This window comes from Hippocampus bargibanti, linkage group LG19, assembly GCF_051943395.1.
Source record: "Hippocampus bargibanti isolate YZ-2025 linkage group LG19, ASM5194339v1, whole genome shotgun sequence".
NCBI classification, from domain to species: Eukaryota; Metazoa; Chordata; class Actinopteri; order Syngnathiformes; family Syngnathidae; genus Hippocampus; species Hippocampus bargibanti.
The window spans coordinates 11,042,295-11,067,120 of NC_142752.1; the positions used below are offsets into that span (position 1 = coordinate 11,042,295).

Below are 24,826 nucleotides of genomic sequence, written 5' to 3' on the forward strand. Positions count from 1 at the left end.
GGACCGTATAATAAAGTCGTTTCATTTACCTTCGTGATGGTCATTGATGGCTTGATGGAATGGAGTGGCCAGTTTCATCAACATTAAACACTTGATGAGGAACCTTCTTCTTTCACCATCTTGAGGAATGATCCCTTTTAGGTGCTTTCTCTGTGATAATTTTGTCTAGTTCCTCATCAATTGTGTTCTGTTTAGCTGGGTTGATAGCTTTTTGAATCAAGTGTACATATGGCTTGTGCGGTTTGTTTGTGGAGCCTGATTGATGGGATATTTTAACCTTGCAGTCTACACTCTAACTTTGAACCATCAAAGTTGAAAGTCTGTCACTGCCGTCTGCCTGTCTCTTTAATGTTTAAACCACCCAAGACTGGGGGTGAGAAATAGAGGACAAAAACAGTCGGCTGCCATTTTGTTGTTAGAAGAACGGGCTCATTCGCGAACGACACATCACCCATTAAGGCAGGTCCGTGTGTATCCCGAAAAAAGTTTGTATGCCAAGGTAAAGTTCGTATGCCAAGGTAAAATTTTCATAAATGTAACGTTCGTAAACCGAAAAGTTCGTAAGCCAAGGGGTTCGTAAACCGAGGTATCATTGTACTTACTAAATACACATCACTGTTGTTGTCGTTTTTTAATATGTAATCACTGGATAAGATGGTACAGGTAAGTGGGATAAATCATACCTGATTTTTTTAGAATAAATATTGTCACCTCCACTATTATATTCAAAGTAGTATATTTGGTATGTGTTTTTTTGTATTTCGCGGTCTTCTATTTATTGTTGAATTTTGCTGTTATTTATGTATTTTTATTTATGTATTTATTTATTTTGATTCATTAATCATTCAGACAAAAGAAGTCAATGAGGCCACCTGGAGGGTGCTTGTTGGCTGGCCATGTTGTGGTTAAACATTGTCCCAAAGTTTGCCTTGGGCCTTCTGTTGTTTTCACACGAACGCCGGGGCCAATTGTGGTCCACCATTATTGACTGTGCAATTAAAAGCACTTTAAGGTGTAACACGCTGTAACGGGCACACACGTTGCCATCTGTCACTTGCGCGGCAGATAAGAACGACTTCGGGGACGCCGGCCGCGTCGTCACTTGTTCTCTCCAATGATCATTGATATATATTTTTTTCTTTATATTATTATTATTATTATGTAAATTTCTCCACTGTGAGACTAATAAAGGCATATCCAATCCAATCCAATCCTTTACTATTTACAGCAATACTGTGTCATTATATATACTTATTAAAAAAGACAAGGTGAAATAACACCCAAAAAGCATTTTTTTCCGCAGTGTCATGAAATCTAATTACATATCTATGAATTTATGTGTAAAATACAATTGTCATACACATTTTTTTTATTGTGGAAACTTGCAGCATCCCTCCCCAAAAATTAATAAAATGTCTATATAAAGCTGCTGCAGGCGGAAATGCAAAAATGGCCGCCATGTGCCCAAATAACTAAGTCGTTGTCCGCAGGTGGCTGCAGCCTACCTTGAAAGGGAACCACTGAGTCTCTCCTGTGTCATTGTACCCCTGGGGTGCCCATGAATACTGTGTCGATGGGGGGCAGTGAAGAAACTGGGTCCTGATGTTGCGATAACGAAGCTTCCTGGGGGGAGAAGGCCGACGAGGATACGGCGTACATGCAGGGGGCCGAGCCTAGCAAGACATGTGAGACAGATGACAGGATGGATCTTGTTTGACTTCATGCTTAGCCCACTTTTGCCTAGTGGCTCACTTAAAGGACAACCGACACCATTTTTTTGTTTCCTAACTGACATCAGAAAAACGTTTTATAGCATCTAAAATACCCAAAACACGCAAGCTGATACTTTTAGTCAAATGCAAAACACCAATAAAAATAACTTAGAGTTCCAAAACTGCTTCAAAATGACCTCGGAAATTGTAGTTGCCTTTATTAGTCTCGCAGTGGAGTAATGGTGAGTTTCAGGAGGTCCCGCCCCCTTGTTTGTGATGTCACGCCAGGATTCTTCAGACAGAAAACAATGGCTTCAGTTCAGATTCGGAGAAGATGCTTTCTTGTTACTCATCCAGTTATGAATATGATTCAAATAGTTCTGAAGAGGAAAGCATAAATGTTTGCAATCGATTAAGGGAGTCCTTCCGGGTCAATTCGAGCCATCTGGACTCCAATGTAGCTCCTAGAAAATGCACAAGATGGCGCCCAAGCTCCGTTGGAAATGAGCTGATTTGTCTGCTGAGAATTTGTGTCCACTTTTATGGGGTTACCGCAATTGGTAGTGTTGGTGCGACACACGATTCACCATTGCGTTATTCAAGTGTTTTTCCTTCAATGTTTTCAGACCAAACAAAGTACGCAAAATGCATTGTGTGTCGCTTTCTCGGGCAGGGGCGTTCCAGACGTGACGTAACATCAGGCATCGTCATCAACTCGAAAACAAGACTTCCTGAATATCCAGCGCGAGTCTTAAAACGTAAAATATAGCTATATGCGGTGGAATCTTTGTAAAATGCGTTCAGTAGAAGTCATTTGAAGTGATTTTACAAATTATGGACATAACTTGTCCGGGGTGTCGGTTGTCCTTTAAATCATGTTTCCACCACACAGCCCCGCTTACAGCTGAAGGCGGTTTGAAGTGAAATTCAGCGTGAAAAAAAGTGCATTGTCATAACAGACAACATATCATGATGGAGCATGTTGTCTTCTTGTCATTTTGGATGGACGGATGGATGGATTATGCTGACTGAAAAACTGTTACTAACTACCAAAACTGTAACAAACCAGGTTAAATATATTTGTTACAAGGTAGTTTCGTGTTTAAAACGGAAGCAGTAACTGACTAAAATCAATCCACTTCTTCTTTTCCTGTCGGCTTTTCCCTTCAGGGGTCGCTACAGCGAATCAGTGTCCTCCATCTTCAGAGGTTTGATTCGCATGTTTGTTTTGGCCAGGCTTTTACATCCGATGCCCTTCCTGACACAACCTACTGTATTTATCCGGGCTTGGGACCGGCACAATAAGACACTGGCTTGTGTCCCCTTGTGGGGTCCCCTTGTGGGGACACAAGCCATATTCACAACTGGATGAGTAACAAGAAAGCATCTTCTCCGAATCTGAAGCCATTGTTTTGATTCTCGAGCAAGGCAAGACGTCTTGGCGTGATGTCACGAACAAGGGGGCGGGACCTTCTGAAACTGAAACTTTCTGAGGTCATTTTGAAGTAGTTTTTGGACACTAAGTCATTTTTATTGGTGTTTTGCATTTGACTAAAAATATCAGCCTGCGTGTTTTGGGTATTTTAGATGCTATAAAACGTTTTTATGATGTCAGTTCGGAAGCAAAAAAATTGTGTCGGTTGTCCTTCAAAGGACAACCGACGTCACTTTTTTGCTGCGAATTGGGCATTTTCAGAAAGTCCCGCCCCCAGTTTGTGACATCACGCCAAGACGTCTTGCAGTGATTGAAAATCAAAACAATGCCTTCAGATTCAGAGAATATGCTTTCTTGTTACACCTCCAGTTATGAATATGATTCAAATAGTTCTGAAGAGGAAAGCAATCGATTAAAGAATTTATTCCATGCCATTTTGAGGCAACATTGGGGAGAAACGATCACCAGAAAAGAGGCACAAAATGGCGACCTCCTGTGGCCACCTCCGTCTCCACAGGCTGATAAATTCCTTAGCTTGGACACCCTCTTCTGGCGGCTTTTGGGTGCAACACAAGGTTTTTCAGACCAAACAATACAGCAAAATACATTGACGTGATGGAAGGACTGCTACAATGTGTCTTTTTTTCGGTCAGTTGGCGTCCCTTTAGTGACGTCACGTACGGACTCGTCACCAACTCAAAAACAAGACTTCCTGAATACACAGCGCGAGTCTTAAAATGTAAAATATAGCGATATGCGGTGGAATCTTTTAAAAATACGCTCAGTAGAAGTCATTTGAAGCCATTTTACAAATTATGGACACAACTTGTCCAGAGACGTCGGTTGTCCTTTAACTGACTATTCTAACTAACACAACAGTAACTAAATAAAGACAACTAAATAACAAACTAATCAACCAAATCTGCGTGATTAAAATGCATCAGTCAGGCAAAACATTTTGTCGCTCACCTGCCGCATTGTAGCTGTCGGTGAAGAAGGTTCCGCTCTTCCTGCCGGGCCGGTCAAGGATGTCGAGCGGGTCATGGACTTCAGAGTATGGTGAGCGAAGCAAGAGGAGGGGGTTTACGCTGCTGATGACCGAGACATGCGGCTCGACCGCCGGCGCCATCCGCTGGCCATCCAAGTAGCTGTTGTTTCCAAAATATTCTGTGGGGAAAGGCCAAGTAAAACATTGCATCAAGGATTCATGTCGTTTTTGATTTTATGGTGATTTTTATGTTTTGATTTTTTAAAATCACGTTGAAATCGAATAGAACAATAAATTGGAAGGTCAGAGGCCGGTCAGCGTTCCTGCTGTGTTTATTCCCGTGTCGCTACGCTTACCACTTTGTCCCACAGAAGAATATGTTTGTCCTGTACCAGCACCGCTACTGCTACCGGCCGAGTGGTTGAGTCCAAAACCGAATCCATCTCCAGCATCCACCATGTGAGCCCCCGTCTGAACCTCCAGACCGGGATCGTTCAAGATGGCGTCTGAGCTCGAGCCGTAGCCGGAAGCCGGGTGGGCGGAAGGCGCATAAGGACTCAACGAGCAGGAGGAGAAATGATGGCCATCTCCCGAGAAGACGTCTTTGACGGAAGGCTGCTGTTCATCCAAGGTGGGGTAACGACACACCTGGTAGGCCAAGGAGGATGTTGTGATGGAAGATGAGAATGTGCTCTCCGCCTCAGGCCTCAACATGCGAAAAAAAAAAAATAATTAAATAAATAAATAAATAAATAAATAAATAACATTTTATCAGACTCCAGTGAGGAAAATAAAAAAAAAATCATCATCAAAATGGAATTAACTCATTCACTGCCATTTATACGGGAATTGAAAAGATGATGTGGAACGCCAGTCCCAAATTTGTTCGGGTTTTGGTTTTTCTTGCAGGGGGTGCCGATAAAGCACTGGTTAGACTTCTAGCAATGTTTTTTCCCATCCACAAGTGGGCAGCATTTGCCCCCACTTGCATCTCATGTTACTCCAGAACCAAATAAGCTAGGAATTAACTTTTCTTTCTGATGAACGAAGAGAGTCTAAGGTATCTAACGCTGTATTGAATGTTTATGTAGTTGTAAAACTCAATATTCTAAGGGTCCTGGAATTTGAGTGAAAATTATAAAAACCTCAGCACTAGAGTGGACACATTTTTGCACATCGTCTGGCAGTAAATGAGTTAAGATAAACACGTGCTGTCATGTGATTATTGCACCATTTTCCAGCATGAATTTCATTTTTCTACTCATGCTATTTCAAAAGTAATTCACGGACAAAAACATAAGTAAAATCTTGTTGGCAAATCCAGAAAATGAAATTGCCCGTATATTTCAATTTAGCTTTCTCACTTAATGTTTTAGATCACCGGTGTGAAAGATAAGGCCCGGGGGGCAAATCTGGCCCGCCACATTATTTTATTTGGCCCGCGTAAGCAAATCAAGATTGACAAATGCCATGATGCTTGCTAAAGTCCGAACCACAATTTCAAATTGTCCCATCAAAACCATAATAACAGTTGACTTCAGATTTGAAAACTATCCATCCATTCATTTTCCGTACCGCTTATTCCTCATTAGGCTCGCGGGGGGTGAAAACTAGTTATTCGTTAATTTGTTGTGTGTTCTGTATGTAATATGTGGAGGAGAGGAAACATTCTAATGGCTTCCCCAAATTCATAATGGCCCTCGAGAGGAACCCGTTACTACAATGGCCTGCAGAAAAAATATCCTGTGACTGTAAAGTGTCCTTGAGAGTTTTGAAAGACGCTTATAAATGAAATGTATTATTATTATTATTATTATTTATTATTATTATTATTATTATTATTATTATTATTTGAATCTGGCTTTGCAAAGTGTGCTAATTACTTTCAATTTCTCCCACAAGTCTGTATCAAGTCCAACTGAAAGTCCAACTACCAGTTTCTAACCATGTAATGTTGAGGTGGCCCAACCAGAATGGATTTGTATCCATTATATTCATGAGATAAGAGACATTTAAAGGATAAGTTTATGTGATTTTTTATACTGCATATCTAATTCAAGTCATTCCTTATAAAATTAATAACCTGACGCACCAAAAAAATGTGCCGCACGGCCTTGTGACTGATTTAAGTGGACAAAACTCAAAATATTAAAAAATAAATACATTTAAAAGGGAAAATTTTGAAATGTGTTCAATTTATTTATGACATTTGTAGTGGACCAAAACCTCAGGTCACCCAACATAGTTACAGTTAGTTTCGAATCCTCACTAAGGTGAACAGGAGTCTATCAAGAACATGCAAACTCCACACAGGAATGCCGTAGCCAGAATCGAACCCTGTTCCTCTGCACTGTGAGGCGAAGACGCTAACTATGCAGCCTGAGTACTACTAATTACAAACCAAAAAGCACGATAACTGACAGACAAGAGCGCTGATGCGTATGTGGAACTGTCGCGGCTTGGAATTGAAGCGGATTTATGACGCTGGGACAGGAGATGTGAGACAATCTCTTTTCGTCAATGGATGCTACAGCTGCGTGTTTGCTTTCAACATTTAGCTTGTAGTAGACGTGCACATTCCACCATGACGTCTCGAGGAGAGGAACTGCTTCATGTCACAAAGAGGGTACAGAAAGTGCTGAAGAATAAATGACTCTCTGTGTCTTTGTGTTGTCATATTATTTGTTTTTTTTTTTGTTTTGTTGTTTGTTTTTTTTACTTTGTTACTTCCGGGTAGAGTTAACGCTGTTGCGTGTGGCTACCGCTGATCACCTGCAGAAAAAATATCCTGTGACTATAAAGTGTCCTTGCGAGTTTTGAAAGGCGCTTAGAAATTAAATTTATTATTATTATTATTATTATTATTATTATTATTATTATTATATAAAAACCTGATGGGAGAGTTGAAGCTCACCTGAGTCCATTCTGGTAAGCAGAAGTGAGAGAGGGGAAGTAGGTTGTGCAGGGGTACAAAGTCTCAGGGAAGACAGCACAGAGGTTGGGCTGGTTTACGGCACCCAATGTGGAGTGGTAGGACAAGGATGAAGATGAAGTGGAACAGGAAGAAGTTGGGGCTCGTGGACCCTGGTTGATGACCGAGCCTCTGTGCACCAGCGGTGCCGGAGAGATAGGGGGTGTCATGACTGAAGTAGAAAAATCTGTGGGACCGCCTGGAAAAGCAAAAGTTGGTCTTGACTTTTTTTGAAACCAGTGATACCTTGGCTTACGAACGTAATTGGTTCCCAGAAAGTGTGTGTAAGGCGAAACGTGTGTATTCCAAACATTAATATCCCATGGGAAACCATTAAAATGAGAATAATCCGTTGCTAGGTCCCCATAAAACATAATTTCCAACTAAATAAGCCTCAAAACTACACACAATATACCTTATTTTATGTATAATAAATGTGCTATGGTATTGTAATTAAAGAAATTAACTGCACTGTATAATAAAGTCGTTTTATTTACCTTTGTGATGGTCGTTGATGGCTTGATGGAATGGATAGCTTTTTTGCATAAAGTGTCTCAAGGAGCTCTGGGTTGTACATCTTAGAAGTTGTGATATCTCAACAGTAACAGATGCAGGGAGACACACTAGAAACTTCATTAATAGCTGCTTCCCTTGCTTGTAGTATGTTCTCTTCAAATTGTACAGATGGCTTGTGTGGGTTATTTGTGGATCCTGATTGATGGGATATTTTAAATGTACATTTCTCCACTGAAAGACTAATAAAGGCAAATCCAATGTCCAATGTCCAACCTTGCAGGCTACACTCTGCCTTTAACTATAAATAAAGTTGAAACAAGTCCAAATTTCACTGTGTTTTATATCCATTTTGTCAGCATTTCACGTTTATTTTCACTTTTGTTTTTTGTTTCAAGCTCTTTCGTCTCCCTTTCGTGTGTGTGTGTGTGTGTGTGTGTGTGTGTGTGTTTCTGTTTCTGTAACTGTCATGATCTGGTTGGCGACCAACGGGGGGCGCTGTCGGCCCCGCCTGCACCTGCACAGGTGCTGGTCATCCCAATCAGATTGGCGACCAACAGGTAGCGACGTCAGCCCTGCCTGCAGCCTCGCAGGTGCTGGTCGTTTTAATCACTGACACTCAAAAGGACACCCGGCACGACCATCCGGTGTCTGTTCATTGTTTGCTGCATGCTTTGTCTGCAATTGCATGCATTGTATGCTGTGCATGTGTTTGTTTAACCTTGGCGGACTTTTACACTTCTGTTCAGATGATTTTGATGTTTTACATTTTGTTCCTGCTGACCTTTATTTTAATACAATTTGTTAAACAACCTCCTGCTCCCCCCTGCCTGCTTTTTGGGATCCGCACCCGCCATCACCACCTTGCAAAACGTGACAGTAACCCATTCCCCCGCTCATTGCGGCGTGTGTCCCCTCCCACCTCTACCACGGATTTTGACCAATCACGTGCGGCTTTAACCCAAAAAAAAAGCTTCATTCACTTCACAGATCCAGCTCCAAGAAGACTTCACAGATCCAGCTCCAAGAACCGGCTCGTTCGTGAACGACACAATGCTCATTGTGGCGCTTCGTGTGTTTCCCGAAAAATAGTTCGTATGCCAAATTATATTCTCGCAAATTTAACGTTCGTAAGGCGAAAGGTTCGTTAGCTAAAGCATTTGTAAGTCACTGTATCACTGTATTTGTTTGAAGTTTCCCCCAAAAAATAAAATACAATTGTAATTATTATTATCATTTATGTACCTGGACCAGGGAAGCCAACAGAATCTGTCACTGATATGACGATGGCAGCACCCGTCTCCAACACTCGCTGTTGATTGTCCTCCACAGACACAGAGGCCCCCTGTCCCAAGGACTCGCACTTCACCGATTGGTCGACGGCAACAGGTGCACTACTTTGCACGACTTTGTTGCGATTGGCTAGGAAGCAGGAGCTGGGACATGCCAAAAAGGCTGCTTTACTGGCTCCTGAGAGAATGGAAAAAGTTAGCCATATCTGCAAAATAAAAACAGAAATGACATTGTGTGCAAAAAAAACATACCTTCTTTTTTCATGTGTTTGTCCAGAAGGTTCTGCAGGTCACGCTCCTTGTCGTTGTTGAATTGAGTTTCGAGCGCCAGTAGGATGTACTCATCCAGAAGCATCCGGATCAGATGGAAAGAACCTGAACACCATCCACATACTGTAGTTATGTATGGGGAAGTCATGTACTTGATCAGGGTTATCTAATTTGGGGAAAAAAGTGAAATGATATTGTGGAGAAACATAAGGAAACTCCAGTTACGTCCAATGCCTATTAATATGCGTATGATTATTAGACTGATTACAGAAGACCCCGCTTTCTCGCAGTTCAGTTCACGCTGAAACGGCTAAAAAGGCAATAATAATAATAATAATAATAATAATAATAATAATAATAATAATAATAATAATAATAAATACATGAATACATAAATAAATAAGAAAAATAAATAAATAAATAAATACATACATAAATAAATATACACAAATGAGGCACAACTGTGTATGACATTGGGAGATTTAAAAAAATTAAACGATTAAAAAAAGAAAATGAAAAATTAAATAAAACCACAAATGTAATATCTAACATGAATGAAAATTATATACAAATAGCAAATGTGTGAAATATTTGAAAAAAGAAAATATTTGATAAAAAATGAAATAAGTGAATGGATCAATTCCATCTTTCGCCTTCCAGTGTGGAATTTGCATGTTCACCCCATGCCTGTGTGGGTTTCCTATGGGTAATCTGGTTTGCTTCCTTATTCCAAAAAAAAGCATAGCAGGCTGATTGAACACTCCAAATTGTTCTACGGTGTGATGGTTCTTTGTCTATGTATGCAACGCGATTGGCTGGCAAACATGTTCAGGGAGTCAAACACCGCCTACAGCCCAAAGACATCTGCGATAGGTTCCAGCCGATAACGCAATCCTAATGATGATAAGCTAATTAAGACATGGATGGATGAAATAAAATAAAAAAGAAACAATGAAAGTAAAACAGTGATACCATGGTTTACGAACTTAATTACTTCCCAGATAGAGTGTGCAAGGCGAAAAGGGTCTATCCCAAAAATTAATTTCCCATAAGAAACCATTAAAATGAGAATAATCTGTTCCCAGGTCCCCATAAAACATAATTTTCTACTTTCTAATTTTGTAAGCCTTAAAACTACACAAAATATACCTTATTTTATGTAGAATACATGTGCTGTGGTATTGTAATTAAAAAAAACCGTCCTGTATAATAGTCGTTTTATTTACCTTTGTGATGGTCGTTGATGGCTTGATGGAATGGAGTGACCGGCTTCATCAGCATTAAACACTTGATGAGGAACGTAGCCGTCTTCTTTTACCATCTTGAGGAATGATCCCTTGGAGGTGCTCTCTCCGCGATGATTTTACTTAGTTCCTCATCAATTGTGTTCTGTTTAGCTGGGTTGATAGTTTTTTGCATCATGTGCACAGATGACTTGTGCAGGTTATTTGTGGAGCCTGATTGATGGGAATTTTAACCTTGCAGTTTACACTCTGCCTTTGAACTATCAAATTTGAAACAAAACAGTCCAAATTTCCCTATTTTCTGTCCATTTTGTCACTCTCTCTATATCGTCTGCCTGTCTCTTTAATGTTTAAACCACCTCCCCTCACTGCAGCGTTCTTGACCAATCCCGTGGCTTTAACTAAAGACTGGGGGTGGGGAATAGAGGACAAAAAAATGTCGGCAGCCATTTCCTTTTTTGGAGAATGGCTGCCGACATTTTTTTGACCAATCACGTGGCTTTAACCGACGACTGGAGGCGGGGAATAGAGAACCAAAACAAGCCGGCTGCCATTTTCTTTTAGGAGAACGGACTCGTTTACGAACGACACATCACCCATTGTGGTGTTTTAAGCTTGGTGTGTATTCCGAAAATAGTTGGTATGCCAAGGCAAAATGTTCCTAAATTTAGCGTTCGTAAACCAAAAAGTTCATAAACCAAGGGGTTCGTAAACCGAGGTATCACTGTACAACATTATACAATAAATAACCTCAAGAATATAATCATAGAAAAACCAAACATATTGGATTGGATTTAGAAGCATGACGCTTAGCATTCAATTGCTCTGTTTGTCTAGCAGGGCTTTACTGTTAGAGGAGTACCCTTGCGTGTGTGATTTTGCGTGCGTGTTTATTCACACAGTGTGTTTAAACAACAAGCACACGACCCCGAGATAAGACTGTTTAATGATTACTATTTATGGCTGGATTGTGTAAAGAAGAGCGCGAGGCCAAAATGGAGCCTCGGAATGATTCATGGGAGTCCTAATGACGTGATGACGACGGAAGGCGTGTGGCGGCGTCAGCTCACCGAAACTGGCAGCGTTGTTGAGCGTTAGGTTGTGCATGATGCGAGCACCGAAGAAGCTCCAACGCAGCAGGAAGTCCTGAGCTCGTCTCCTCACCGAGCGACCGCCTTGTTTGCCCGGCTGAGGAAATGGTAAAACACAAACACAAAAGGTTAATCGCACCTGTTTGCCGATTACTAAGTGGTGACAAAATGACATTAAAATCACACACATCACTAATAAAAATGTACACCAAAGGAAACTCTCACATTTTAGGTATTGCGCAAGGTGAAGAATCTGCAGTTAAAAATACATTCATAAAAAGTCATCTGTGATTTGGCAGAATCACAGAAAGCATTGCATGGCACTTGAAACGGACCTTAATGACTTTCTGCTCCACTACTGTGTCCAGCCACTCTACAAACGATTCGACTGTGGCATTCTTCCTTAGAAGCTCCTTCAGCTCCTGGAAGACAGCGATGGCCTCGTCTGTGGGGAAACACACACATGATGTTAAGCAATGAGGACTAAGTCTGGCTTTGTCCAAGAGATCCTCATTTGGGTCATCAGTGACTCGCCGACTTACAATCAGAGTGGGCATCATGCAACTGCTCGCCGTTGGCGTTGATGCTGAGCAGCGAGTATATGCTGATGCTATTCAGGTCCACATTATCCATGTCCGCCACCATGTGGCTCACCACGCTTTGGTCAAACAGTGCCGGACGGGCGATCTGTGACGCCAAATATAGACAGTCATCAACATGCTTTACACAGGATCTCAATTCGACAGTGGCCCAAAGTTTTACTTGATGTCAGCGCGTACGCCATATTGTATGTGGCAAGTCTGCACAGTAAACAAATGCAAGTAAATAATGTGAAATTCTGAAAGTGACAAACAATATAGTACCATATATTCTGCACTATAAGGCGTACCGAAAAGTATTCCATTTTCTCAAAGGCTAACAGTGCACCATATACTCCGATTCGCTTTATATTTGGATCAATATTCAGATTTCTTGGACTGTGTGGTTTAAAGGACAACCGACACCTTCGGACAAGTTGTGTCCACAATTTGTAAAATCACTTCAAATGACTTCTATTGAGCGCATTTTACAAAGATTCCACGGCATATAGCTATATTTTACGTTTTAAGACTCGCGCTGAATATTCAGGAAGTCTTGTTTTTGAGTTGATGACGATCCCCTAAGTGACGTCATTGAGGGAACGCCCGTGACAGAGAAAGCGACACACAATGCATTTTGGATACTTTGTTTGGTCTGAAAACATTGTGTTGGTCCGTGTTGATGATGGAATTGGAAGGAAAACTACATAAATAACGTGATGGTGAATCATTGTGTTTCGCAGCCAATTGTGGTAACATGCATAAAGAAGGTGTAAGTTTACACAAATTCCCATCAGACAAATCAGCCCATTTCCAACGGAGCTTGGGCGCCTTCTTGTGCATTTTCTGGGCGCTACATTTGAGTCCAGACGGCTCGAATTGATACGGAAGGACTTCTTTAATCGATTGCAAACATTTATGCTTTCCTCTTCAGAACGATTTGAATAATATTTATAACTGGATGAGTAACAAGAAAGCATCTTCTCCGAATGTGAACTCTCTGAAGCCATTGTTTTGATTCTGGAGCAAGGCTGTGTGTGACCAATAGTGACATCACGAACAAGGGGGCGGGACTTTCTGAATCTGGCCAGTTCCGAGCTCATTTTGTGGCAGTTTTGGGACACTTTAAGTCATTTTTATTGGTGTTTTGCATTTGACTAAAAATATCACCCTGCGTGTTTTGGATATTTTAGATGCTATAAAACGCTTTTCTGATGTCAGTTAGGAAAGAAAAAAAATTGGTATCGGTTGTCCTTTAACTAAATGTTCTCTAAATTGCTTTGTTACAGCTGCAGTCGTTGTGAAAGCGTCGTCTGTATTGTATTGTATTCCCTTCAGCGTAGCTTCCTTTAGTGTGTGCATAAGGCAAACGCAACCACTATTGTATCTTCCACTCTATGCCCCTTATAAAACAGTTTTAAAATATGCCATTCATTGAAGGTTCCTGATACTCCAAAGCACTTTACATTGCAGGGAGAAAAAAGGATGCCTCTCCATGAATATATCTGGAGACAGACAGGCATGAAAATTAATTTGTGTAATTTGTAGTTTGGTTTATAAGTTTTTCTGAATCGGTCACCTAACGATGTTGACATGTTTTGTGCAGGGAGGCTGCGTTTACTCCCACACATTATATACAGTAAAGTCTCGTTATATCGATATCGGATATATCGATAGTCCCGGTTATATCGATGCTATTTCTATGCACGCACGGAGAAAATTACATGCAAACAGGGTCGGATATATCGATAGTCCCGGTTATATCGATATTTTTTCGGACTCCCTTGAATATCGATATAACGAGACTTTACTGTATATAATATTTCAATTCTTGAGGAGAACAGCCACATAGACATAGCTGTCAACACAAAGGCTAATCATGAGAAAAATACATACTGCGCTGAGGACAAGAACTAGCTACTGGGACTAGAACTTCTTTCTCAACTGGAATTTGTATTGGGATTAGCACAAAACCTTCCAATTGTCCAAACTAGAAAATTATTTTGGTATTCCACCTTTCGTTCAGGGCTGGAATCTTCACTTGGGACATTCTCTTATGCAATTAGCCAGACATGCTAACATATGGCAAACACGGGACATTCAGCTGAGTGAGACATCACTGCAAAAACGCTCTTCTACGACTACGTAAATGGAACGTTACCTGCGCCAGGTGCAAGAAGGACGTCTGCCGCTTGAGGGAAGACACAAAGCGGCGCGCGATGGGCAGCTTCTTGGCAGCCAGGCATTGTGGGAGGTTGTCCAAAGAGGAAGCCACCCACATCTCCCAGTGCTTGGCAAAGTTGCAGATATCCGCGAGCAGGCTGAGAAATGTGAAATGAGCCATAATTGGCAAGACATCACTTTATGAGACACACAATTTTGTCACAGTCAAAGGACAACACACCTCTCAGGTTAATTCAAGACTCTATACATACACTCCCCAACTTACGAATGAGATACTTTCCGAACAGGCGTTGGTAAGGTGAATTAGTTAGTAAGTTGCTTCAGTGCTAGATTTTGTATGGAATGTATGTTTAAGGTGGTTAAGGTAAGTTTATATAAGTATGGTTAAGGTTTATATAAGTATGTTTAAGGCTTGTATAAGTAGCCTGCATTGGTCTGTACTGAAAAATGAAACATTTAATAAAATATATGCTCGGGCACTGCGACGAACTGGGCACAGGAAGCTTTCACAGCGCCTCACCTCCGTATTGGCGGTGGAAAAAAGCACTAGTCAGAAAAAGGCGCGCAGTACAAAATCTAATTTACAGCATCTCTGTTCAAACATTTTTCGACATACAGTGATACCTCGGTTTACGAATCCCTTGGCTTACGAACTTTTCGGTTTACGAACATTAAATTTATGAAAAATTTACCTTGGCATGCGAACTTTTTGGGGGATACACACGGAGCTGCCTCAATGAGTGATGTGTCGTTCGCGAACAAGCCCGTTCTTCGAACAACAAAATGGCAGCCGGCTTGTTTTGGTCCTCTATTCCCCGCCCCCAGTTTTCGGTTAAAGCCACATGATTGGTCAAGAATGCAGCAGGGGAGGTGGTTTAGACATTAAAGAGACAGGCAGACGACAGTGAGAGAGTTTCAATTTTGATAGTTCAAAGGCAGAGTGTAGACTGCAAGGTTAAAATATTCCATCAATCAGGCTCCACAAAGAACCCGCAAGCCATCTGTACACTTGATGCAAAAAGCTATCAACCGAGCTAAACAGAACACAATTGATGAGGAACTAGATAAAATTATCGCAGAGAAAGCACCTACAAGGGATCATTCCTCAAGATGGTGAAAGAAGAAGGCTACATTCCTCATCAAGTGTTAAAAGCTGAGGAAACCGGCCACTCCATTCCATCAAGTCTTAAACGACCATCACAAAAGTAAATAAAACCACTTTATTATATAGTTATTTCTTTAATTATAATACCATAGCCCATTTATTATACATAAAATAAGGTATATTTTCTGTGGTTTTAAGGTTTAGAAAATTAGAAAGTAGAAAATTATGTTTTATGGGGACTTGGGAACGGATTATTCTCATTTTAATGGTTTCCTATGGGAAATTAATTTTTGGCATACACACTTTTCGCCTTACATCCTCTAAAGTTCGTAAGCCAAGGTATCACTGTACTCGCAAAAATGTTCGTATGTACCGTTGTTCTTAACTTGAATGTTCGTAAGTAGGGGAATGTCTGTACTGTGAATTTGAGTGTGAATGGCTGTTGGTTTACATGCGCTTTGCAATGCTCACCTGTGACCTAAATGAGGAAAAACGGTACACAAAACTCCTGGATGTGTAAACTGTGTATAATAATAATACATTTCATTTACAAGTGGCTTTCAAAACTCTCAAGGTCACTTTACAGTCACAGGATATGTTTTTCTGTGGGTGAGCAGCGGCAGCCACACGCGCAAGCATTCACTCAACACGGAAGTAACTCAAATAGATAGAAAGCTAACTAGCTGGATAATAGCATTCCTGAAAGGAGAACCGACGTCTCCGGACAACTTGTGTCCATAATTTGTAAAATGGCTTCAAATGACTTCTACTGAGCGTATTTTAAAAAGATTCCACCACATATAGCTATATTTTACGTTTTAAGACTCGCGCTGAATATTCAGGAAGTCTTGTTTTTGAGTTGGTGAAAAGTCCGTACGTGACGTCACTAAAGGAATGCCCCTTGACCGAAAAAAGACACATTGTAGCAGTCCTTCCATCATATCAATGTATTTTGCTGTATTGTTTGGTCTGAAAACTTTGTGTTGCACCCAAAAGCCGCCAGAAGAGGGTGTCCAAGCTCCATATAAGGAATTTATCAGCCTGTGGAAACGGAGGTGGCCACAGGAGGTCACCATTTTGTGCCTCTTTTCTGGTGATTGTTTCTCCCCAATGTTGCCTCAAAATGGCATGGAATAAATTTTTTAATCGATTGCAAACGTGTATGCAAACGTGTATGTGTCTTCAGAACTATTTGAATCATATTCATAACTGGAGGTGTAACAAGAAAGCATATTCTCCGAATCTGAAGCCATTGTTTTAATTCTCATGCAATGCAACACGTCTTGGCGTGACGTCACAAACTGGGGGCGGGACTTTCTGAAAATGCCCAATTTGCAGCTCAATTTTCTGCAGATTTTGGACACTTTAAGTCATTTTTATTGGTGTTTTGCATTTGAATAAAAATATCATCCGTGTATAATATCATGCGTGTTTTGGCTATTTTAGATGCTATAAAACGTTTTTCTGATGTCAGTTAAGAAACAAAAAAGTGATGTCGGTTGTCCTTTAAAAGTCAAAGCAAACCTTTCAGGCATCTCTTGCATTGTGGCGGGAATGAGGACATCAGTCAAAACCTGAGCAGATTAAAAGAAAATGTCATATATACATGTATTTCATTAAAATTCACAATATTGATTATTTCAACCAGCAGCAGAGTGACAAATTGATGAGCACGCCTGTCAATCACAAAATCTCGCTATGTGTTGATAATGACGTGAAAAAAAGCTAAGCGAGTTCACTTTAAAATGAGTTTGAACGTAAATTATACTTCTGACATATTTCTCCATTTACTTTTACATTTGCTGGTGTTGGCGGCTTACTTTATACAAAATGGAGTCACACACGCACAAAATGTCCACCAGCAACGGATTGTCCAGAAGCGGCAGCAGGTGGTCGGGCATGCCCTGCCAGAAGTGCAACAGGAAGTTGTGTATCTGGAAGAGCATCGCGAGAAGACGTGAGCGTTGCCGGACTGCTAGGTAGGTCGTAGATACCAAGCAGAGACGTCACCTCGTCAAAATTGACATTGATGGCATTGTCCAAGATGCACTGACAGTGCGTCTTGTACATCACGATCAGTGTGTCCACCTGTTATTTTAATGACAATTATTATGATGTCACGTAAGGGGTCTATCAAGAGTTCAGTCCCCAGGCACAGAACCTTTTCCCGGGAGATGTTTCCTTGCAGAATAAGGTGGTGTGCGCTGGGGAATTCTGGGAGCAGTGTTCCTGTTTTGGAGCTGAGAGAGTATTTCCTGGTAAAGCCTCCCTGCACAAAACATACACGTCAGCATCATTCAGTGATTTATTTGGGAAAACATACAAAACGTGGTACAGTGATACCTTGGCTTACGAACTTAATTGGTTCCTAGACAGAGTGTGTAAGGTGAAAAGTGTGTATCTAAAAAAATTATTTCCCATAGGAAACCATTAAAATGAGAATAATCTGTTCCCAGTCCCCATAAACAATTTTCTACTTACTAAGCCTTAAAACTACACATAACATACCTTACTTTATGTATAATGTGCTACGGTATTATAATTAAAGAAATAAACTGTACTGTATAATAAAGTCGTTTTATTTACCAGGCTTGATGGAATGGAGTGGTCGGTTTCATCAACATTAACCACTTGATGAGGAACATAGCCTTCTTCTTTCGCCATCTTGAGGAATGATCCCTTGTAGGTGCTTTCTCCCCGATCATTTTACCTAGTTCCTCATCAATTATGTTGTGTTTAGCTGGGTTTATAGCTTTTTGCATCAAGTGTACAGATGGCTTGTGCGGGTTATTTGTGGAGCCTGATTGATGGGATATTTTAACCTTGCAGTCTACACTCTGCTTTTGAACTATCAAAGTTGAAACGAGTCCAAATTTCAGTTTTCTATCCATTTTCTTACCATTTCACTTTTGTTTTTTTTTGTTTCCAGCTCTGTCGTCTCCCTTTTGTGTGTGTGCGTGTTTTCTCACTCTGACGTCTGCCTGTCTCTTTAATGTTTAACCCCCACCACCCCTGCTGCGTTCTTGACCAATCACGTGACTTTAACCGAAGACGACATTTTGTTTTTGGGAGAACGGCCTCACTCTCTCTCTGTCTGTAACCCCCCCCCCCTCACTGCTACGTTCTTGACCAATCACATGGCTTTAACCGAAGACTGGGGGTGGGGAATAAAGGACCAAAACAGTCAGCTGCATTTTCTTGTTAGGAGAACGGGCTCGTTCGCAAACGACACATCACTCATTGTGGCGCTCCGTGTGTATCCCAAAAAATAGTTTGCATGCCAAGGTAAAATTTTGATGAATTGAATGTTCGTAAACCGAAAAGTTCGTAAGCCAAAGGGTTCGTAAACCGAGGTATCACTGCATGGAGCACACTACCTCATTCTTCATTTTGCTTCCAGAAAATCTGCCGACAGGAAAAGGAACATCATCCAAGCACAAAATCTAAACGTTAGTGTTAATTGTTGTTTTGACATCAAATGTTATTGTTTAGGTCATAAAATGTATCAAGTACCTGGTCAAACCTTTTCCAGAGTAGACGGAATGATAGTAAGCGCTGCTCTCTTTGATACCAATGCCATAGTAATGATACCTGTCATGTATAACCAGTATCAATTACGAAAAACAATTCTGTGAAAATGAGGATTGTGAAATATGACAGTTACTTACTTAGAGTGTCCCCTGGTTCCCAATCTCCTAGTGGTCAGGAGAGGGAACTTCTGTCGGATAGTCTGATTGAGGGAAATGAAAAAAATAAACAAGTTTGATGACAACATCCATTTGTTTCATATCTTCTTCTTTTCCTTCCGGCTTTTCCCTTCAATGGGTCGCCATAGCGAATCGGTGTCATCCATCTTTAGAGGTTTGATCCGCATGTTTGTTTTGGCCAAGCTTTTATGTCGGACACAAACGTGTCCGACAACTTACTGACACAACCGTCCGTATTTATCCGGGCTTGGGAATGGCACAAATGTTTCGTATACACAATAAATAAATAAATAAATAAATAAATAAATAAATAAATAAATAAATACGGCAACATCATAAGTTGACAGTAATTAGCTATCTATTAGCTGTCTAGCTGTATGAGGTGGCTCCATAGGCATAGGTCAAAGCGTTTGTAGTTTTACTTTGGATTAGTTTTGCCATGTACTGAACAGGTGTCAAAGTCAAGGCTCGGGGGCCAAATCTGGCTTGCCACATCATTTTGTTCGGCCCGCGAAAGCAAATCAAGCATGTAAAGTGCTACGATGCTTTGCTAAAGTCTGAAGCAAAATTTCAAATTGTCCCATTTAACCACAATAACAGTCATTATTTTTTTACTTCAGATTTGAAAACTTGTTATTCATTCATTTTGTGCCCTCTATATGGAATATGTGGAGGGGATAAAACATTCTGATGGCTTCCCCCAAATTCATAACGGCCCCCGAGAGGAAACCGCAATGACAATGTGGCCTGCGGCAAAAAATGACTGACACTCCTGATCTACTGCACAGGTGTGTGTGTATGTATGCGTGTATGTATGTATGTACGTATGTATGTGTACGTATGTATGTACGTACGTACGTACGTACGTACGGATGGATGGATGGATGGATGGATGGATGGATGGATGTATATTACTGTATCTAATAGCTAGCTAGCTAGCTATTTATTTGCTATCTATTAGCTATCTATTAGCTGTCTAGCTAGCTAGCTAGCTATCTATCATTTAGCTATCTGGCTGGCTAGGTAGCTATCTATTAGCGACTGTATCCTGTGACTGTAAAGTGACCTTGAGAGTTTTGAAAGTTGCATAGAAATGAAATGTATTATTATTATTATTATTACTGTATCTATTAACTAGCTGGCTAGCTTTCTGTCTATTTGAATTACTTCCGGGTTGAGTGAAGCTGGCGTGTGTGGCTGCCGCTGCGCACCCACAGAAAATCTTATGTGACAGCAAAGTGACCTTGAGAGGCACTTATAAATTAAATGTATTATTATTATTATTATTTGCATATTCTGGAAGATAAAAAATATATTTTAAAAGCTAATAAACAATAAAATTTAAAAAGCTAATGTACTTTTCCAAAAGTAGCAGCGCAAGCGGGCTCCAGTTTGATTTTCCTGCAGAAGTCCAGGTAGTGAGCGTAGAGGATGCAGCGAGGGAGACACACACCCTCGCACACAATGTAGTTCTCTTCCAGCCTGATCGGGAGCACCACAACAATCATCATCATCATCATCATCCATAAATTGTACATTGGTCCTCACCACTGCAGTGTGAGCTGCGTCTGCTTCTTCTTGTCCTTGCTTGTCTTGTTGATGCTTTTCCTGGGGGAGGCCAAGCTTGCTTTGGTACTCACTTCTTCGTTCTGGTCCTGGTCCAGATCCTGGTCTTCTTCTGAGGATGCCATTTCATTGCTGTCTTCCGCCTCTGATGAAATCACACAACATGGATTCATGCATGTATGGAATATGAATGTATCCTGTTAGCAATTCACAATTTTGTGTTTGTATTGAACAACATAAAGAGCTGCAGTCTTTGGTTGATCAGTATGTTAGAATTATGAGTTGTTCTTTGCATAGGATAAAGAATATATGTCTGTGAACGTTGTTTTATTTTCTTTTCACGTGTTTTGCGGCAAAGTTTGTGGTTTTTGCTTAAAGCAAGGGTCTTCAATCCTGTCCTCTGCTGTCCTGCCTGTTTTTCCATCTCGCCTTGCTTCAACAGATCTTATTCAAATGATGTCGATCGTTAGCCAGCCTCTGCTGACTTGGCTGATTATATGATCATTTCAAGCAGGCGTGCTTGCAGCACAGAAAAAGGCCCTGGAGGAACAGGGTTTAAGTACCCTGGTTTAAAGGGCCACACCAACAAATAGATGCTAATCGTTAGCCCTTGTGCTAAAATGTATTTCACTGTATTCCAGTGAGGGCTTTGTAAGTGTATCAAAAACACATGTTGGCTTTCTGTTTGGTAAGCATCTGTCAATAAACATCTTGGAGCCTCTTTTGTGAACAACATGTCGTAATTTTATCTGCCAAAGTCCAGCTTGTTGTGAAGGCGATTGAAGTTACTGAACCTGCTAATATTGCTTCTATTTAAAATACATGGACATGGATATTTGTTTGTTTGTTTATTTATCTGTATAAAATGTAATGCTTTTAAAATGTAAAACTTTTCCAAATCCAGTACAAATTCAGGGGACATACCATTACCGGTAATTACAGTAATTACAGATTACAGTAATTGTAAACTACACGATGCCATTTTGAAGTGTGGGGCCTTTTCTTTTTGTTTTTGCCACCACCGCGTGGCCGATCAGAGTACTTTTTTAAACCAAGTAAATTCAATATAGTACAGTATCACAGACGACGAAAGACATGCTACAGTAATAATAATAATAATACATTTACTTTCTAAGCACCTTTCAATACTCTCAAGGACACTTTACAGTCACTGGATTTTTTGGTGCGGGTGAGCAGCGGCAGCCATTCGTGCTCGCGTTCACTCTACCCGGAAATAACAGCAGTACTGTTATTTGAACCTCAAAGTAATGTTACTAATTGTGGACATATGTCCAGTATTGGATTGGGATTGGATTTGCCTTTATTAGTCTTGCAGTGGAGAAATTTGCATTTCACAGCAGAAAAGTAATAAAAGGAATGAAAGTAGAAAAACAAAATACATGAGATGCTGGAAAGGCAGCCACTCTCGCGGCGCCGTCTTGAAGTCAAAAGAACAAAAAAAAAAACAACTATGACAACACAAAGACAATATTACAACAAAGACACAGAGTCATTCATTCTTTAGCACTTTCTGTACCCTCTTTGTTACATCAAGCAGTTCTAGATGAAAGAGGAGAGGATCAAAGGATTGTTGAGGACGTTTTTATTTTAAATTTTTTAGTTTCTTTGTTTTTTTTTTTTACCTGATTTGATGGCAGAATCATCGTCCTGATTAGAAGGTCCACGGGAGGCTGTGTCCACTTCTGAGCCGCACCAAGTTTTGTTGAAAGGCTGAAGAGGTAAAAGCCTCTCCGCAGCTGAACTCTCAAGACTGCGCTTCATTGCCATAGTCACACCATGCACGGGGGACATTTGGAGTTAGATTTAAAAAATAAAATAAAAATTGGAAGAATGTGTTCATTGGGTCCTAAAGAAGGCTCAAAGAAGCAGCCAGTGGGTCTTTTGTCAGGAGGAAGAGAATCAAGAAGGTGCTCCACCGTGAGAAGATGAGCGAGCAGGCCCAGCGCAGGCGAGCATCATATTTACAGAAGAGCTTCTTAATCATTAACAGGGGCGAGGGAGGGAAGACTCATCCATCTGTCTTTCCAGCACCATTAGCTTCCCCAGAAGCCTTGCACCTCCAAAAAGATACAAACTTTATCTTTAATTGTGATTTTTTTTTTCCAATACTGTAATTGTTTTCCCTCAATTGAAATGTATTTTAAATTTTATCTGAAAGTCTCAGTAATGTAAATTAGCAAATTTGACATACCGCAAAGAAAAGTAGTTATACCTTGGCTTACGAACTTAATTGGTTCCCAGATGGAGTGTGTAAGGCGAAGTGTGTATCCCAAAAATTAATTTCCCATAGGAAACCATTAAAACGAGAATAATCCGTTCCCAGGTCCAAATAAAACGTAATTTTCTATTTTTCTAAGCGTTAAAAATACACGAAATATACCTTATTTTATGTATAATAAATGTGCTATGGTATTATAATTAAAGAAATAAACTGTACTGTATAATAAAGTCTTTTATTTACCTTTGTGATGGTCGTTGACGGCTTGATGGAATGGAGTGGCCGGTTTCCTCACCATTAAACACTTGGTGAGGAATGTAGCCTTCTTTCACCATCTTGAGGAATGATCCCTTGTTGGTGCTTTCTCTGTGATAATTTTATCCAGTTCCTCATCAATTGTGTTCTGTTTAGCAGGGTTGATAACTTTTTGCATCAACTGTACAGATGGCTTGTGCAGGTTATTTGTGGAGCCTGATTGATGGGATATTTTAACCATGCAGTCTACACTCTACTTTTGAACTATGAAAGTTGAAAGGAGTCCAAATGTCACTGTTTTCTATCCATTTTCTCCCCATTTCAGTTTTGTTTTTTTTTTCACTTTTGTTTTTTTTGTTTCAAGCTCTGTTGTCTCCCTTTTGTGTGTGTGTGTTTTCTCACTCTCTCTCTCTGTCGTCTGCCTGTCTCTTTAATGTTTAAACCCCCCCCCCCCCCTTACTGCTGTGTTCTTGACCAATCACGTGGCTTTAACCGAAGACGGCATTTTGTTTTTTGGAGAACGGCCTCACTCTCTGTCTGTAACAACCCCCCCCCCCCCCACACTGCTGCGTTCTTAACCAATCACGTGGCTTTAACGGAAGACTGGGGGTGGGGAATAGAGGACAAAACAGCCCGCCACCATTTTCTTGTTAGGAGAACGTACTCGTTCGCGAATGACACATCACTAATTGTGGCAGCTCCGTGTGTATCCCGTAAAAGAGTTCGTATCCCAAGGTCAAATTTTCATAAATGTAACGTTCATAAACCGAAAAGTCCGTAAGCCAAGAGGTTCGTAAACCGAGGTATGACTGAATTTACATATCAGAATCAGAAAGCATTTAAAGGACAACCGACGTCTCCGGACAAGTTGTGTCGATAATTTGTAAAATGGCTTCAAATGACTTCTACTCAGCATATTTTACAAAGATTCCACCGCATATAGCTATATTTTACGTTTTAAGACTCGCGCTGAATATTCAGGAAGTCTCGTTTTTGAGTTGGTGACGAGTACGTACATGACGTCACTAAAGGAACGCCCTTGACCGTAAAAAAACGCATTGTAGCGGTCCTTCCATCACGTCAATGTATTTTGCTGTACTTGTTTGGTCTGGGGACCTCGTGTTGCACCCAAAAGCCGCCAGAAGGCCAGAAGAGGGCGTCCAAGCGCCATATAAGGAATTTATCAGCCTGTGTAAACGGAGGTGGCCACAAGAGGGTCGCCATGTTGTGCCTCTTTTTTTGGGTGAGAGATTTTCCTCAAAATGGCACAAATAAATTATTTCATCGGTTGCAAACATGTATGATTTGCTCCGTCCCCAATGTTGCCTCAAAATGGCATGGAATAAAATCTTTAATCGATTGCAAACCTGTATGCTTTCCTCTTCAGAACTATTTGAATCATATTCATAACTGGATGTGTAATAAGAAAGCATATTCTCCGAATCTGAAGCCATTGTTTTGATTCACTAGCAATGTAAGACGTCTTGGCGTGACGTCACGAACTGGGGGCGGAACTTTCTGAAAATGCCCAATTCGCAGCTAAATTTTTTGCAGATTTTGGACACTTTAAGGCATGTTTATTGGTGTTTTGCATTTGACTAAAATATCATACTGCGTGTTTTGGGTATTTTAGATGCTATAAAACGTTTTTCTGGTGTCAGTTAAAAAACAAAAAA

At 40.6% G+C, this 24,826-nt stretch overlaps 1 protein-coding gene across 1 annotated transcript; it reads right to left on the reverse strand.

Moving 5' to 3' along the window:
* Positions 1–1,526: 1,526 nt before the first annotated feature.
* On the reverse strand, positions 1,527–22,843 carry rfx6 (regulatory factor X, 6). Its single transcript, XM_089022004.1, has 20 exons — positions 22,300–22,843; positions 20,639–20,801; positions 20,449–20,572; positions 19,052–19,113; positions 18,897–18,974; positions 18,761–18,788; positions 17,545–17,652; positions 17,394–17,471; positions 17,204–17,317; positions 16,908–16,957; positions 14,256–14,415; positions 12,059–12,203; positions 11,852–11,961; positions 11,496–11,613; positions 9,164–9,286; positions 8,865–9,089; positions 7,050–7,305; positions 4,492–4,841; positions 4,117–4,314; positions 1,527–1,673 (listed from the first exon to the last, which is right to left on the reverse strand). The coding sequence occupies exons 1-20, from the start codon at positions 22,466–22,468 to the stop codon at positions 1,537–1,539; spliced, it is 2,796 nt and encodes a 931-aa protein (XP_088878130.1). The 5' UTR covers positions 22,469–22,843; the 3' UTR covers positions 1,527–1,536.
* Positions 22,844–24,826: the final 1,983 nt, after the last annotated feature.

Bases quoted from the DNA above. Each gene is read 5' to 3' on its own strand.
- rfx6 (XM_089022004.1), bottom strand. From the start codon at position 22,468: ATGTCCCCCGTGCATGGTGTGACTATGGCAATGAAGCGCAGTCTTGAG. The intron at 19,114-20,448 runs GTACATTAGCTT...TCCCTCAATCAG, and splicing joins GCGCTGCTACTTTTGGAAAA to ACTATCCGACAGAAGTTCCC. The intron at 11,962-12,058 runs GTAAGTCGGCGA...GTTTCCCCACAG, and splicing joins GCATGATGCCCACTCTGATT to ACGAGGCCATCGCTGTCTTC.